Source organism: Stegodyphus dumicola, chromosome X2, assembly GCF_044657685.1.
Source record: "Stegodyphus dumicola isolate Sdum_Otavi_A_Nest chromosome X2, ASM4465768v1".
Classification (NCBI taxonomy): domain Eukaryota; kingdom Metazoa; phylum Arthropoda; class Arachnida; order Araneae; family Eresidae; genus Stegodyphus; species Stegodyphus dumicola.
This window is the reverse complement of record NC_140781.1, coordinates 48,926,319-48,940,457: the sequence shown is the minus strand read 5'-3', so window position 1 is coordinate 48,940,457 and position 14,139 is coordinate 48,926,319. Positions and strand designations below refer to the sequence as shown.

General features: G+C 31.6%; 1 protein-coding gene across 2 annotated transcripts in view; it reads right to left on the bottom strand.

The window, feature by feature from the left end:
• The window catches only part of LOC118184111 (uncharacterized), a 305,486-nt gene that overhangs the window by 274,770 nt on the left and 16,577 nt on the right, over positions 1 to 14,139 (bottom strand). For both annotated transcript variants that reach the window (XM_085809488.1, XM_085809487.1), the window contains exons 6-7: positions 4,472 to 4,609; positions 943 to 1,066 (exon numbers count right to left, since the gene is read on the bottom strand). In XM_085809488.1, coding sequence (XP_085665614.1) covers positions 943 to 1,066; positions 4,472 to 4,609 — 262 coding nt within the window. The remainder of the gene's footprint in view (positions 1 to 942; positions 1,067 to 4,471; positions 4,610 to 14,139) is intronic.

Genomic DNA, 14,139 nt, shown 5'->3' with positions numbered 1-14,139 from the left:
TATTTATCAACATTATTTTAAAAATTGTTCGTAGAAATTTATTAATTCGGAGGTGACCACTCTCGCACATTGATGTTATATATTTAATGTATTTTGGATTACTTTAAAAAAATTTTAATACATGCTTTTTAATTGCACTCAATCCACCATAAAGTAATATGCTCATTCGTAAACAAGATTTTTTTATTTTTAAAAAAACATGAAATTTGGAGCAATTTCACATGAATGAAGATGAAACAATATGATAATTAATATTATTTTTATTTAAAATTTATACGTATTTACAAAAAAGGGCACTTGATCAAAAATAATAATTCTTGATTTCCTCCAACAATATGTGGAGATGATGGTTTTTATATAAATTGAATATGGCTGGTTTTCGAAGTCACTGGTTTATCTGATAATACATATGTAGCTTTAAATAATTGAGTCAAATTTAGAATATTTCGAAATGGTAAATACTTTCGATAGTTTCATGTGTTCTGAACTTAAAACTAGTTCTTAGATAGAAGTAGATTAGTTTTAATATTAAATACTTGAATTAGGTTTAAGTAATCAAAATGTAAGTTCTAGTCATGCTGAGGAAAAATGACGCGCATTCAGTTCCATTTCTGCAAATTTACTCAAGGAACGTTAATTTATTGAGTTACAGAACTTCAATAAATTTAGTTGCAAAACTGTTGAAGCGAAAACCTTTTGCTGGTAGTAAGAGAACACTTCAAAACAATGTCAAGCAAGAACACGATAGGGTCATAAAAACGACGTACGCGTTTCCTGGGGCGATAGGAAAGAGGGAATGACCAAAAAGAAAAAAGAAAAAAAAACCCTAACTTCGCTTTTTATATCTGTGTTGACATTTGATTGAAAAAAAGCGTTAACGATGAAATAAAAAATACTTCCACCAAAGAGCTATTAGACATAAGAGAATCTCTTTCTTTTTACCTGAATTGAAGTCGTGAACGATCGATTTAACTTCGGCTCGCACTGGTGAAAATATGTCTTCATCTTCAGCGACGGGGTCATAAAAGTCAGTTCTCGAGATACCAGCAGGATAGTCGTAATACACCTAGAAGAGGACACAAAACTGGTTGGAAAGAGACGTTGATAGAAAATATTTCAAAATAAATCGACTTTGACTGTAATGCAGCGTCAGATGAGCGTCAAATCCCTCAACCAGTTTGAAAATACATCAGGCGGAAGATAAGGTATACCCACTTCGAAATATGGATAACCGGAAGAAGCAGAAGCGTCTGGTTTTTGACATTTTGACAAATTTCTGGCAATTTGACTACTTTCTGACATCTAACAAGAAATGGTAACCTTATTCGCGTTTCAAAAGCGATGTTGAACTCTGAATTCTCGGTAACATATTTATCGCTGCATTGCAGATCATCGATCCATTGAGTGTTTGTGAAAGTTACAACATAAAGCTACAATGTAAACGACAGCATTTTCCATGAATTTGACAGCATTTTCCATGAATGTAAACGACAGCATTTTCCATGAATTCCATGAACCATGAATTTGGTGGTGAATATTTATGCAATGAGAGAAATGCAAAACATTTTATTGTTATCCCTATTATGTTGACAACCTTAAAATTGTAAGGAGCATTTTAAACTCATTAAAAATGCATATTAATCTTTAAAACTGTACGAATGGCCATTTAATAGATAGTAACTACACGGCTAAAATTAAATTACGGAAGAAAAATATAAAACTTACAATATCTTCAGCACAATAATTTTCATTCAATATTTAAGCTAATTACTGTTAGTTTCTCAAATACGGTTGCTTATATTAAAAAACAATGAAAGCGTAAATTATTGAGTAAACTTTATTCAGTAGTCAAATAGAGAATTATTAAAATCAAATCGTATACTTTATTTAGTACTTAAGTTACATAAGCAATGCAATGGAAAACAATGTAAACTTGATGAAATCATTAGCTTTCTTGATACAAGAAATATGAGAAATCAGCCGTCCTTTCTTTATAATTCAAGCAACCGATCTTCCAGTAGTTATAACTATATACTAACCACACACACTTTACGAGATAAGTGCATCCATTGGTGATGGAAATCATTTTAAACTTAATCCGTGCTATACCCCTCTGCACAAGAAATAGTAGCATGATGCTAAATCCTGATATCTGGGTAACCAACAAGCCAAAGACATGTTTTGGATTATTTTATGGCCAATTCAATGATTTTTGCCCTTACCACTTCTAAAACGACGTTGTAAAACCCTAACAAAATTTGGTTTTGCATATTCAAGCATACAAAAAGGCCTTTCCTTCCCGATTAACAGATAAAGTACTCGACTGATGTTAAGAGAGTTCACGTGATGCTGATGTTACGAACCCAAATTAAAGGAGAAACTCGTAAAATTAACTTCTCTAAAAAAAGGATATTATATGCTTCTTGATAAAAACAAACATACTCTTATGTATAAGCATTAATATTATTTATTTTTAGCTGATCCTCTGCGTATGTACCTAAGTAATTCATTAAAAACTGACACTCGGACACTAGTCTTTGTTTTAATTTAAAGTGCTACTTTTGAAGTTTTTACAAAATTAATATGTAATAGTCATCAAATTTTAGGAAAAATCTTTTAGACTAATATAATATAATCTAAAAGATTTTTCCTAAAATTGGATGCAGAAATTTAAGGAAGTCTCTTCGACTCGAGTAAACCCATATCTTATTACCATAAAGCACTAAATTAACATTATTCTATGCTTTTAATAAGCCGGTGGACAAGTATGATCCCTTTTCATCATTAATCCCCTTCCTTTAGGAAAAGCTAACTCACGCAGAAAATTGTTCTAGTTGCAGTGTTACTTCTTTCCCCTTTAGGCAGCATTTCATCCTCCAAAAAGGAACTGTAATGAAAAAAGAACTCCTCTTGCCCCATTTTATCTGTATTGAAGATATTAATACGTGACGGAAATGAATAAGACAAAAAGAAACGACTTTCCAAGAGGGGGGAAATTAACACTTTCAGCCTTATCAGTAATTTAATATAGCACTTTTAGAAATAAAAGATCATACTACAGTTACTTCAAGCAGGAAATATCTTCTGAAAAAATATTTTATTTCTAAACACAGTAACGGGAAAAAATTTCCCACCTTTGTTTGCACGTTTTGGTTTTACTGCGGTATGTTAAATGGAAACGGAACTTCAGTGTTTAAAATACTCTCGAAACTTCTGTTATGGATATTAAAAGAGATACAATGAAAATAAGGCCATAAATTAGTTCGTCACTATACAATGAAAATAAGACCGTAAATGAAGCCGTCACTATACAATGAAAATAAGTCCAGGATTACATTGTCACTGTACTTTGAAAATTAGGTCATAAATTAAATGGTAACTGTGCAAGTGTCGTGACATTAAAGGGCAGAAATCGTTGCTTCCGAAAATACTCATGTTACGAGGGAGCTCACACGAAGCAGCCAGAAAGTGAACGTTTGGTGTAAGATGCTCATGAGTAGATTTTAGGACCATTGTCCTTTCATATATAAACAAATACACTCGGTGTTTACCCCGATACATTGATTAATTACATCAGGCTGGAGGTCCTTGCACTTGTCACAAAAATTTTGAACCTTGCTTGTGAAAGTGTGGCTAGTGTTCCATTCCAAAATAACAAGCTGTTAAAGTTGTTCAGGGAATTTGCGGACACCAAGTATAATTATTATACACGGCGTATGTAATTGTTATCAGTACTTGTTCAAAATTCAAGAAGAGTTTATTACTTTTTTTCTATTCTTCGTTGTATACATTACTTACATTACCTGTACATTATCTGCATTTATTCAAATTAATTTCATGCCACACAGGTGTGGTGGTGTATTTAATTATGACAAAACACTAGGGCTATCTGCCTAAGGGGAGGGATACCTTCGTGGAGGACTTTCTAAGGGAAACGGACTCGTATACACGTTACACATGGGGAAAACCACTAAAACACCCATGCAGCCAGCCCGTTCGCGGGATTCGAACCTCGAACCGAACTACCCAGTGTTCAGCGACTTTACCGCTCGGCCGCTGGTGAGCCATGCAACACAGAGATAGATATTTAGTCAAACAACTACTGCAAGAAGCCAGACTTAAATATGAAAGAACCAATCTCCCTCTCTCTTTAAAATGTTCACATATTGTTGTGTACCAAAATTCCAGATCCCACCAACTATTCTAGTCTCAGTAATTTACTCATAAATAACAGAATAAAACTTAATAATCTTAGTGCCGTACAATTACTATCCTTCTTGCAGTTTCAACTATAATCACTATTTTAAGAACGTTCTTTAAATGTATTAAAGCAACATTCTAACATCACACTTAATAGAAGAAAGGCTGCCACGTATGTAAAATGGATTTTATTATATTAATAATATACGATAGACAGCAGATATTCGTTTAAGTATTCGTGAGAGGTTTATGAAAAAAATTATTTACTTACAGAACGATGTGTGATTACGGGAGCAATACCTTGTGAACCCTCATATTTTATTATTTCAGCATCAAAGCTGAAATATTTTGGAAAATCAGGCACTTTTCTATCGCTTTTGAGTCCTTCACAATATACATCTTCAGGAGGCTGAAAATGTTTGAAAATATTTATCAGAAAATAAATGCAATAAATGGTTAACAAAGTAAAACATGAATATAAGTTTATTACATTTTAGTTACTGCTAACCACTTCTGAAACATCTAAGCGTCTAAAGAAATATACCTCTTTGTGGAAATTCACTTGCTATTTTTGAAACATTTCTTAATGATAAAAGGAAGCTGTACCGTCCTTTTAAGTTTGTCTTAATAAGTTTAATTTATTTGCCCATTATTAGCGTTAAAAATTAACTTGACATTAATTCGCACAGTAAGCACTTCTTTACATTTCACGTGACACATGGCGTAATTCTTCATTTTTTTAAAGAATGTTACCAAACATCTCTTTTGGCATTATTCTTTATATTTTAAAGATTGTTGTCAAAAATGCCTTTTAATCGTATAGCAAATAGCCCTCAACTTATAATCATCTACATAATAACTCACAGGACTTACCTTATCACTCAGTCGAGAAATCATTTTGCAAGGTTCGAAAGATAGAGAACCCTGATGTTTTTGACATAATCGCTTAACCAATTAACCATGCAAGCAGTCATGATATAACGCAAGCTTGCTTTTCTGTTTGAAACGCATTATGTTAGTTTGGGTTCAATTCTGATAACTCTAGAGGACACAGCATTAAATGAATTTCAGCATCATGTTTCTGAGTTCTCAAGCCAGTTATTTTCAGCTCTGAATGAGTGACATAGGGTTCTGTCCTGCTGCTGATAGCCATCACCAGAAAAAAACATAGTTGACATAAATGGGTGAACTTGATGAGCGAAGACGTTCAAGATGTCAAACAGCTACCAAGGTCTGTTTTACTGAAATAATGGATCCTAAAATTTCCCATCACAATAAAACCCGCAGCATCACGTTTCGTCCTTCATCACGAATCTGCGCAACACTAAATTCAGATGCCATACACTTCATTAGTAATTGGTGTATACTAGTTTCGCCGTCGTGTCCCTGTTTTATGCTCTCTCATCAATGATATGCAGTTACCTTCGGAAACCTGTATGCCTTTAAACATAATAAGATGAAGTGTGCTCACAATTTATCCTTTATCAAACTCTTATCAATCAACTAGCAAACTGCGATCAACCATGCCCACGCTAATATCAGACGCATTACTAACAGAAAGCCATTTGAGGCTGAACATAACATTACTCTATGCTCTTAACGAGCATGTTCGTTTGTATGTTCATTCTATACACGCTCACTTTTCTCTAATCCGATGCATGGTTACATGCGTTTGGGAATAAGTAATGGTAATTCGGTATATACTGGTCCTTTGGCTATACACTGTACAAATGAGGTGTGTCTTTAGCAAAGCAGACAGGTCCGATAGATAAAATGTCAGCATTTCCTTGAGAAAAAATTTAGTAACTTGTTTAATCTGATTTTTGAACGGAACAAGAAGAAAGAAAAAGGTCAACTATAACATTGTACAAAATCATCTAATTACCGCGGATTGATACAGAGAAGTATACTAACTCACAAAAAATTCCACTTATACATCTCTGGGTAAAATCGATTTTAAAAGTTATTGCTTTGACAAAGCATGATTATACTTGAATTTTTGACATAGTTGATGATATGCCCCATCCTTTGTAATTAAAATAATACTTATTCAAAGTTTTTACGCACCAGAAGGTGAAATCCACGAGCGTAACTTTTAGTCTCGCTTTCAGGCTTAAAGAGCAAATGTGTATCCCACGTAATTCGAAAATCCGAATGTTTAGGTAAATTAGAATGAGGATGTTTTTAGCTATCTGGGTAATAAAGCACAGAATTTTGCAATGCAGGACATGCAAATCATCTCAAAAGTTCAGATTATGCCCTTATCATCTGATCAGTATTGTAAGATGATAACATTTTATGATAAAGCAAATTTTAACAAACTACCAAATTCCATAGGAATATGGTCAGTTATGCGAGTTTGTAATTGGTGAGTATAATAATGAAATTACAGAAATTATGTTTAGATATAAGCGCTAACACGTCCAGCATTGGAAACAAAGTTTCGCATTGATTTTCAAATAAAACAAATAAGCTTTAATATGGGATATGGCTGCTATCGCAAACAAAATACCAGATATGTACCTAGACAGCAATGGCACCGTGTTTTCCATTCTATCAAGCCAACTGAAGAAACCATTTTCAACACAAATAGCCCCTTCAGCCACCTGAAACAGACTATAAGCGCAGAAAAGCACCATGTCCTAGATTTTGCAGGCCTAGACACTTGAATTCTTTGAAAAAATATCTGTCCTCCAAATGCTTTGACAATTCCAATGCTAAGCATGAATACGTCAAGCGAGGCACGTGGATTAATACTTCAGCCTGTCCGGTAAAACTTGGACAAGCATAATAATCATCTCATATGAAAGTGATATCATTAAGTATAGCAGAAATTCTTTTATAGCTATATTTATTATCAGCGAGTTCTTTAATCTATTCATATTTCATGATGTTAAGTTGTTAATTATTAAACACTAGAGCTTTTCTTAATGTTGGTTTATGGTAATTGAATGATGCTCTACAACTTTGTAACAGGCCATTTAACTTTGCTTCGCTACGGGTTAAATATCATAACTTCTTTACTTTTAGCAAGTAGCGCTCAAATTGATTTTATACAACAAAGCATATCATTATACTAGAGACATCTAACAAGTACAATACGGGGGCCATTTATTCGGGAAAAAGGGAAGACTAAAAATATTCTTCGCGTTCAGTATACCGACATTTGAGCGAAGTTAATTTATTGTGATTGTTTTAAATAGCCAGACTTTTGTAACTTAATCCAATCATCGTTAATGTCCAATGTCCTTTTGAGACAAGAATACTATTTCAAGCGTTTTCCAAATAAATGATAGTAAATTTCTATACAACACAAAATTTTTTCTTCAATTGCTACTAAATTTCATAATAATGTAGTCAGCTATGTGAGTTTGTAATTGATGAGTATAATAATGAAAGTACAGAAATTATATTTAGATATAAGCGCTAACACCTCCAGCATTGGAAAAAAAGTTTCGCATTGATTTTCATCTTAAACAAATAAGGTTTAATATGGGATATATTTGCTGATCCTGCCTATAGTCTCGATCAGAGACAGCCAATTAAAATTAAACGAAAGTCGCCAGATCATGACCATGACAGACTACATTTATAATTTTTATAATTAACTCTTAGAATTACAGATTAAAAACTATCAATGTTATCAACTGATTATTAGATTAACAAGCATTGTTTTAAACACTTATCACAAAATATATCTTCGTGGTAGAAGTATTTCCATTATATACTTTGATTTAGCAATAGAAATACTATTAGATTTACATACGTTGATTTGCCTGACGAGAAAAAGCAAATAATTATTGTTCGCTGCTGCAATTTGACCATGACACCTCTGGTCATAGATCAGTTGCGATAGCTTGTCAATCACAAAAGCGCCAACAAAAAGAAAAGATGTTCATCTTAACAAGATTAAGGGGACGGTACATTATATAAACACACTGGAATTTCGGTGAAAGCTCTTGACCAGCTGATATTCTTCTTCTTCACGTCATCAAAAATTTCTGTAGTTGTCATCAAAGCCCTGTTGCTATGGAAGGCTGAAGTTTTATGTAATTTAACCAAACGTAACAAGCATTTTACATACATTCAAGTATACTAGTAAAAGTGTCCGAACCAGTAATTATAATTATAAAAATTGAAAAATGAGAGTTTTATGGAATAATAGATTTGTTTCCTGGATTTGATGAGTCTGCGGTTAGGGAATAAATCACATAACTTTAGCGACTATGGAACTTCAGGATAAATGAAACAATTTAATGGGATTTCTAGAGCTGCCGTGCCTTAGTTTTCTCTTAGGATGCAAATAAATAATAAATTTTACACTTAAATTATTTTCGCAATTAATGCACGTCTAAATAAAAGAAGTAAAGACTGCCCCAGATATTACATGACCCTGGATTAAAATTAGAGCCTCACCACCTGGAATAAATAATGCTCAGTGTCATTTATATCAAACGCAATCCGTTCAGCAGATGTATCCAAGCTTCTTATGCGGTTGCTCATGTTTCGAATTACGACTTATTAAAGTTTTCTTTACCTCAATAGTAAAACAAAAGTACATCTGGAAGCCAAAGCAACTCAAAACTCCTGACGAAATCTTCTCGGCTTAATGTATTCACCTCCTTACAATTTATTCTCCCTTGCCTTATCCTGTCCAGAAGGAGCTGAATAAAAACTCCATAATGCGCCCAAGATATGCAAATGCGGTTTAAGACTCAGGGCGCTTTTTAGTGCGAAAAGTTGGCGTATAATGTTCGACTGCCAGAAACACTAAATCATTGAGTTTTAAACCACGAATAATAAATAAAGACTATTCCGAGAAGGATTCCGATTTCCTATATTTAATCTCAAAAAACAATTCACTTTATTTATTTTCGCTGGTAGAGCATAAGAAGAGACTTACCAATATAGCTGGAAAACGAATTACGTGCAAATGGAGATTTCTTCGGATGAAAGAATTTGCTTCAGTTTAAATCGACTTTTTACTTTAGTTTGGACTTGACGTTCAATCTAAAATTATCTTAATGCATTTAGATAAAGAGTCACTAAACCTTTTTCAAAGAAAATTCAATACAGGAATGTATAATTTTTGCACGGTTTTAGAAGAAAGAAAACAAAAGCTTAAAAAAGTAGAAAATAATAAAATGTGCATCTGCAAATGCTTACTTTATTCTCATTTTATCTTACGAATATAGATCAAAATTATCCCGCTTTTTTGAAAATTTGATTATCAAAACTAAGTTATATGCAGTTATATTATGAAACAATTTCAGCATTAGAGAAAATAAAGTGCATGGACTGTTTTTGTAACTGTGATACCAGATCAAACAATTTGAAAGTAAGGCATTGATTCTAAACTAAATATCTTATACAAGTTCTCACAAGTGAGGCTCCTTATTTATTTAACCGCTGTTATTACTTTACGCGTTTTATTTTATACGTGTCCCCACAAATGTTCCATGAAACCGGTAAGTTTTGCAAATTTTTAAACCACTCAAACTTTTACATCCTATCAAAATATATCGCCTAACCTTTTCGTCAGTTTAGAGATACTGCGATATTGTTTAGCCTGTCCTACGACTATGCCATGTTACAGACTTGTACCTACGACTATGCCATATTACAGTTGCATTTCGAAATATCTCGATTATGAAGTATTATTTTTCATTGATTTTCAGTTTAATGGTATAGGTAGAAAGAAAACAGAAGTAAAAGAGAAATAGCAATTTTATGCAAACTAAAGAATTTGAAGACTGATATTAAAATAGCATTAACGTTCTAATTGTATATTATGTTCAATTGAGGTTAAAATAGCGTGTTTAAATTTCTTAGGAATTTTTAAGCTGGGAAAAGATATATGCATATTTGTTAGACTTATTCGACATTTTACAGTTTGAAAAATACTATAAGCAATTTCTTTTAACGTACACATTTTTTTAAAATTCTAGTACATAACAGTAGTTTCGCATCATTGTTCAATAACTCCCAACTCCCTGCTTTACTCAAATATCGCCTTTCTTCGAGACCTTGGTGTACAATCAGCCATTTACTTTGGATATAGTCTCCATTCTTTCTATAAATATATTTTAAGTATAGTTTAATTACTATATTTATACAGCTCGTAATACAGTTTAAATTCTAGGTAAAGAGCATATACCAGCTGTTATGATATTGTTCGATTATTTTCGAACATTCAGAATTTTAGCTAGGATTGTTGTACTTGAAGATGGTGTATGACATAATAAATAAACATGCTATGTGTGGAATTCTATTTTAGATTCCTTAGATAGTTTCATCTCAATGATCGCTTTTCTGTTAAAGGACGACAATTTAACAGAAAGTTATTGCGCTTATGTTTTTATATATTAAGCTGAGCCAAGTTTTAATGTGTTAAATTTTATCATGTGTTCTTATCATTTGTGGAACTATTTAGTTATCTAAAAACTTGAAAGTGTTGGTTTCTTTTGCCTACTGAATGCAGCGTCCAAATGAGGGAAAAACATATAAAATTTACAACATTTGGTGATAGAAGCAGCTATCATAAGCACAACAAAAAAAGAGTAAGATAAAATTATTTTTTCTTGAATGATGTAATTGACAGAAAGATTTTGAGACATACAGAACATCCCATAAACAAGTTTACTGAATCACTATCAGATGTTCCAATATTGCATAAATGAATTTACCAACAATGCAATAATTACAACTTAAAATTCCCGTTCTGTGCATATGAGATGTAAAGGTTATAAAGCAGCGCTGCTACCTGGCAGCCGTGGAGATAAATATATATTTACTGTTATGTGTCAATCTGTGTTGTTAAATTTTTTCAGAGGAGTTCTGGTAAATTAAAGATAGTATGTTTCACTAGTGCACAAAACTGCACATTGCTGGCGTTTAATTTTTGAAGATTAATTCAAGATAAAAGTATAATTAATTTGCGCTATATAAAAAGGCATAAGATGAAGGCAATTGTACACTGTTTTGGTTGTAGTTTTTGTAGATTTTACGATTAATTTAAAAGACAATGATCATAATTATCTAACTTCTATGAAGGACCATTTTCCAAATTATCCGATTACTTAGAAAGATAATTATGAGAAGTTTCTGTTTAATTTCAAAGATAATTATCAAAACTAAGTTATTACTTCCAAAAATAATTATCATAACTTAAGATTACTTCAAAACATCGTTATCAGAATAATCTGATTTCTTCAAAAATAGATATAGATATCCTCTGGTTGGTTCAAAAGATAATTATCAAACTTTTATGATTACTTCAAAAGATAATTATCAGAATTAACTAATTGCCTCAAAATATAATTGTGAGAATTTTTCCGATTACTTCAAAGATAATTATCAGAATTTTCTGATTATTGAAAAGGAATTAATACAGTCATCTTCAAGAAAAAAGTAAGTGCTTTATTCTCAAGGAATTAGTACCAAATTTACGAAACTAATAGATTAATTAATCTATCAAACTCTTTCCATAAATCTGGGAATCAAACGTAAATGCATTAAAGCTTGAGAACTTCAAAGAGTTTCTATAAATGCCTCCATTATATGTTACATAAATATATAGCATTTTATTTGTAAAAAATATACAAAGGAAGTTGCAACGGAACTGCAAGTGTATTCTGCTAAAAGCAATGGTGGATGGTTTTCTGCTTTTACACGCAGAAATAATATGATTTTTACATTTTCGCTTAAAATTTATACCTGCTTGTAAGTAAATTTCCAATTGACTTAACAGTTCCTCTAAATCAAAGCTGAAAAAAAATTCGCATTCCTTGTGAGTGATGCTGATACCTGACTCATATCTGATATACAATACTTCATAAATTAAAAACTAAAGTAATTAAATACATCAAGGGACTATAAAACTGTAATTATTTATTAATGAAATGCTTTATCTATATCGGAAATTTAAATGCTATAAAAACAGATATTTATAAATAGCACTGCATTTAAATTTAAGAATGCAAATGTTAATAACTACAAATTATTTGTTGATAAGGTTGCATCAGAGATATGGGAATACTGTCCTAATTTAACATCAACGCCTTTATAAAAGTACGCCATGCATCAAGTTAGAATTCACGCAGTGTTTTTCAAGTATTAACAATCTTGATGGTTTGGGAACCAAAGTGAAATTTAGACTATGCACCAAATGTATATGCTAACTAATTTCTCTCTTACTTGGCTTTAATGTTTTTAATGAAATGCAGATGATAATATTAAATGTTATGAGTTTTTTATGAAACATTAATTTGAAGCTAATATATCAACATGTTAAATAATACTAATTGGGTTCAACCATATCAGTACAAATCAGAACATATGCATCTGAGCTATTATAACAAGAAAACTGCCCTTAAATTTCTTCAGATTTTAAGAGAGGGATGCCTTTATGGAAGATTTTTCAGGCAAGCTAACTGTTATTCACATTATACGCAGGGAAAACCACGCAACTTTCGCTGGGGGTCAACCTGGGTCAAATTGCGAAGTGTTCAACGATTTTACGTCTCAGCCACAGATGAATCGATGGGATGAGCTTTCGAAGTAAACTTAAAGCAACTCTACGATTGGAAATCACAACATTTTAAAGCATTTCTAAGTTCTTCTTCGAATATTTGTAATGCGTTTCTTGATTAATGTTAATAATAATAATAATAAATTTTATAGTATGCAGTACACAAATAACATGTAAAGGCATGTTGCCGAAGCCATCTGTGAGAAAGTGTAATATTGTAACGTCTAACCAAACTGTTTTTTCCTTTACTAGGAACCCTTGTATTACATTAATTTATATAATCTTAATGCTTTTAACTACTGCAAAAATGTCCTGTTTTATTTTAACTTCGTTATTATCAAAATCATGGGAGGAAAGTAAAATAAAATAATGATACAATATTGAGCATTTATTTTAAAATGATAATTTCTTTACAGATGAGTTTGGCGTTTATTTACTAAGATAAGAGCAATGTCAAGTATTCAAGGCTTAAAATTTTATGTCATAATTAGAAAATATATTATTAACATAATTAGAAGATATATATTTAGTTTTAATTACTTGGAAAATATATTTATGCATTATATTTTTCAAGTAATTACAACAGATTCGCTACTTTGCTTAATGTGTAGTAAAATTATACAAAAGATCTTGATTTTAAAATCAGTAGTTTTTTAATTCGTGGTAAAATTATGAAATTTTAATTCCTCTAACATTAATTCCCCTCTTCTCTAACAATGCTTTACAGAAAAAAAAATCGCAACTAATGAACGCTGACTGATTTCTTTACAGATGAATTTTGAATTTATTTGTTAAAACGAACGCTATGTCAAAAATTCAAGGCTTTTAATTTTATATAATAATTATAAGATATATAAGAATTTTATGCATAATATCTCCCAAGTTATTAAAACAGCTTCATTAAGCTGCTTAAAATGTATTAGAGTTACACAAGAGATCTTCATTTTTAAAACAGTGCTTTTTGTATTCATGATAAAATTACGGAATTTTGATTTCTCTAATAATTATTCTCCCTCTCTCTTCTAGTAATATTTTACAGAAGAAAACACCGCACTGGGTGGACATTCAAAATCTTTAGTTACTAGTGTAAACCTCTAATACAGTTTATTGCATTTAATATAGCCAAAGACCGAAACTTTTCTACATATTTCTTTCAAGCATGGGATGATTTTCTTAGTTCTTAAATAAAAAGGATAAGTATGGTTAAAAAAGGTTAAATGATAAAAAAAAGGTTTGCACAGTTCTCTTTGACAGGAATGGATTCCAAAGTATTAAATTGTAATCGCAAGGAAAGACTGCTTATCACAGACAATGTTAGCATATACACTATACAAAAATTTAAGATTCCTTTTCAAAAAGCCCTTTCTGGAAGATAAAATGCTCTTCAGACTTTTCTATCAGTTCATGAG